Here is a 1,691-nt window from a genome sequence, read left to right on the forward strand (position 1 = left end):
TTATAATAATGATTTCAAAAATAAAAAAAAACAATTCCTCAGATAATGATTTCAAAAATTAAAAAAAAATAATCACATATTCAGTAAAAAAAATCTGTTTTTATACTAAAAATAGATCAAAAAAAAGTCAATAGCGTTAATTATATTAGTTATTTCCGATTTTTAGTATATTAACTGTGGTCAATCTATACAGCCTTTTTTTAACAATGTGGAGACATTTCGATAGTTGCTTATCGGGCTTTTCTGACGTCGCCGACAATCCAACTGTTATTAAAAATAAATGAAATTGAAGAATTTATTTAAACAAAAATTAATTTATATACGTACTTATAATCGCATCATACAAGGAAGTATATTTTTTGAGGCAAATCTTGCCATGGACGCCGCCTACATTGACTTCGTTGCACATAGATCTGGAGATAATTTCCTCAAAGTGCTTTACAGGATCCCCCTTTAATAAGTGTTTTATTGCGTTAATCTGAAATGTTCATTTAAAATTATTAGTGGAATTTACAATAATTCAATTATTAAACTTACATATTCATTGATGTTCACCTCATTTATGGCGTTATTGACGCTTTCCATTTCTTCAATGGTTTTTATAGGGAAGAGTTTGCTCAAATTCCTCATATCTGCGTCCTTATTAGCAAGAACGCCTAATTGGGCGCCTTGCTTTGATTGAACTTCCATCATTTTTTTAAGTTAATCTGGAAAATAATCATTTTTAAAATTATTTGCATCAAAATTTTATTTAAAAAAATACCTAGCATGTTGTCAAATTTGGTGTTCAAATCGTCAATTTTAGCCTCCAAAGATTTACACCTTTCACAAGTTTTGTTATTGCTATTGCTGTTGGGGAAGTTGGTATTATTATTGGTTTTGAGATAGTTGTTGTTATTGCTGCTGCCGCTATAGTTATTTGCGGAATGAATTTGCGAATCATCTATAGAATTATTTTAAAAATTATTAATCCGTTATGAAAAGTAAGAAACAAAATATACTCAAAAAATATTATTTCATTCTCTTTGAAGTCAAATTGTCTTATCTGATTTGGTTGTTGCTGAGTAATTTTCATATAAATATTTGGTTTTTTTTATATTATATTTTTTATATTATATTTTTTTATGTTCGTTTTGTTTTTTTGTTATCTATTAAAAAGTGCAGCTATTCAATAAAGGCAATAGTAGAAAATTTTATGAAGAAGGAAGCAACATCAATTTATATGCTACATCATCTGCTTTAAGTTCTTCAATTTCTTCAGATAATGAATCCGAAAGGGCTATTCCTAGAGCTAATGAAGTGAATGGAGCTGTAAAGAATGGATGGACATTTTTAAACCGGACTGCTTCCAATATTATTTCTCCTGCATTTGACTTTTTAATTTTTTTGATTGAAATACGTATATCTGGCAAAATAACGCAGGCATTATCTGGTGTCTTTGAACTTAAATAAAAATTTTTCATCCTATAACTTGTAATTATATTATTTTTTTCTTTAATTTCTATTTTGCTTTCATTGAAAAAAATTCTGAAATTTCATTTATTTTTGCCAATTGTTGAAGAATTTGTGTCGGCTTCCTGACATTTTTTTTAATTAATTGCATATGATTTTCAAAATCATATGCTGAAAATTTGTAAAGACAACCCAATTCTTCAACACAGTCGCAAATATGGAGCGTTGTATGATACAGA

The 1,691-nt window shown here is 27.8% G+C and overlaps 1 protein-coding gene across 1 annotated transcript; it reads right to left on the reverse strand.

Annotated features, from left to right (window-relative positions):
• Positions 1-219: 219 nt before the first annotated feature.
• LOC120782131 lies at positions 220-932 on the reverse strand. Its single transcript, XM_040114270.1, has 2 exons — positions 538-932; positions 220-478 (listed from the first exon to the last, which is right to left on the reverse strand). The coding sequence occupies exons 1-2, from the start codon at positions 691-693 to the stop codon at positions 311-313; spliced, it is 324 nt and encodes a 107-aa protein (XP_039970204.1). The 5' UTR covers positions 694-932; the 3' UTR covers positions 220-310.
• Between the last annotated feature and the right edge of the window lie 759 nt (positions 933-1,691).

Source organism: Bactrocera tryoni, unplaced genomic scaffold, assembly GCF_016617805.1.
Source record: "Bactrocera tryoni isolate S06 unplaced genomic scaffold, CSIRO_BtryS06_freeze2 scaffold_960, whole genome shotgun sequence".
NCBI lineage: Eukaryota > Metazoa > Arthropoda > Insecta > Diptera > Tephritidae > Bactrocera > Bactrocera tryoni.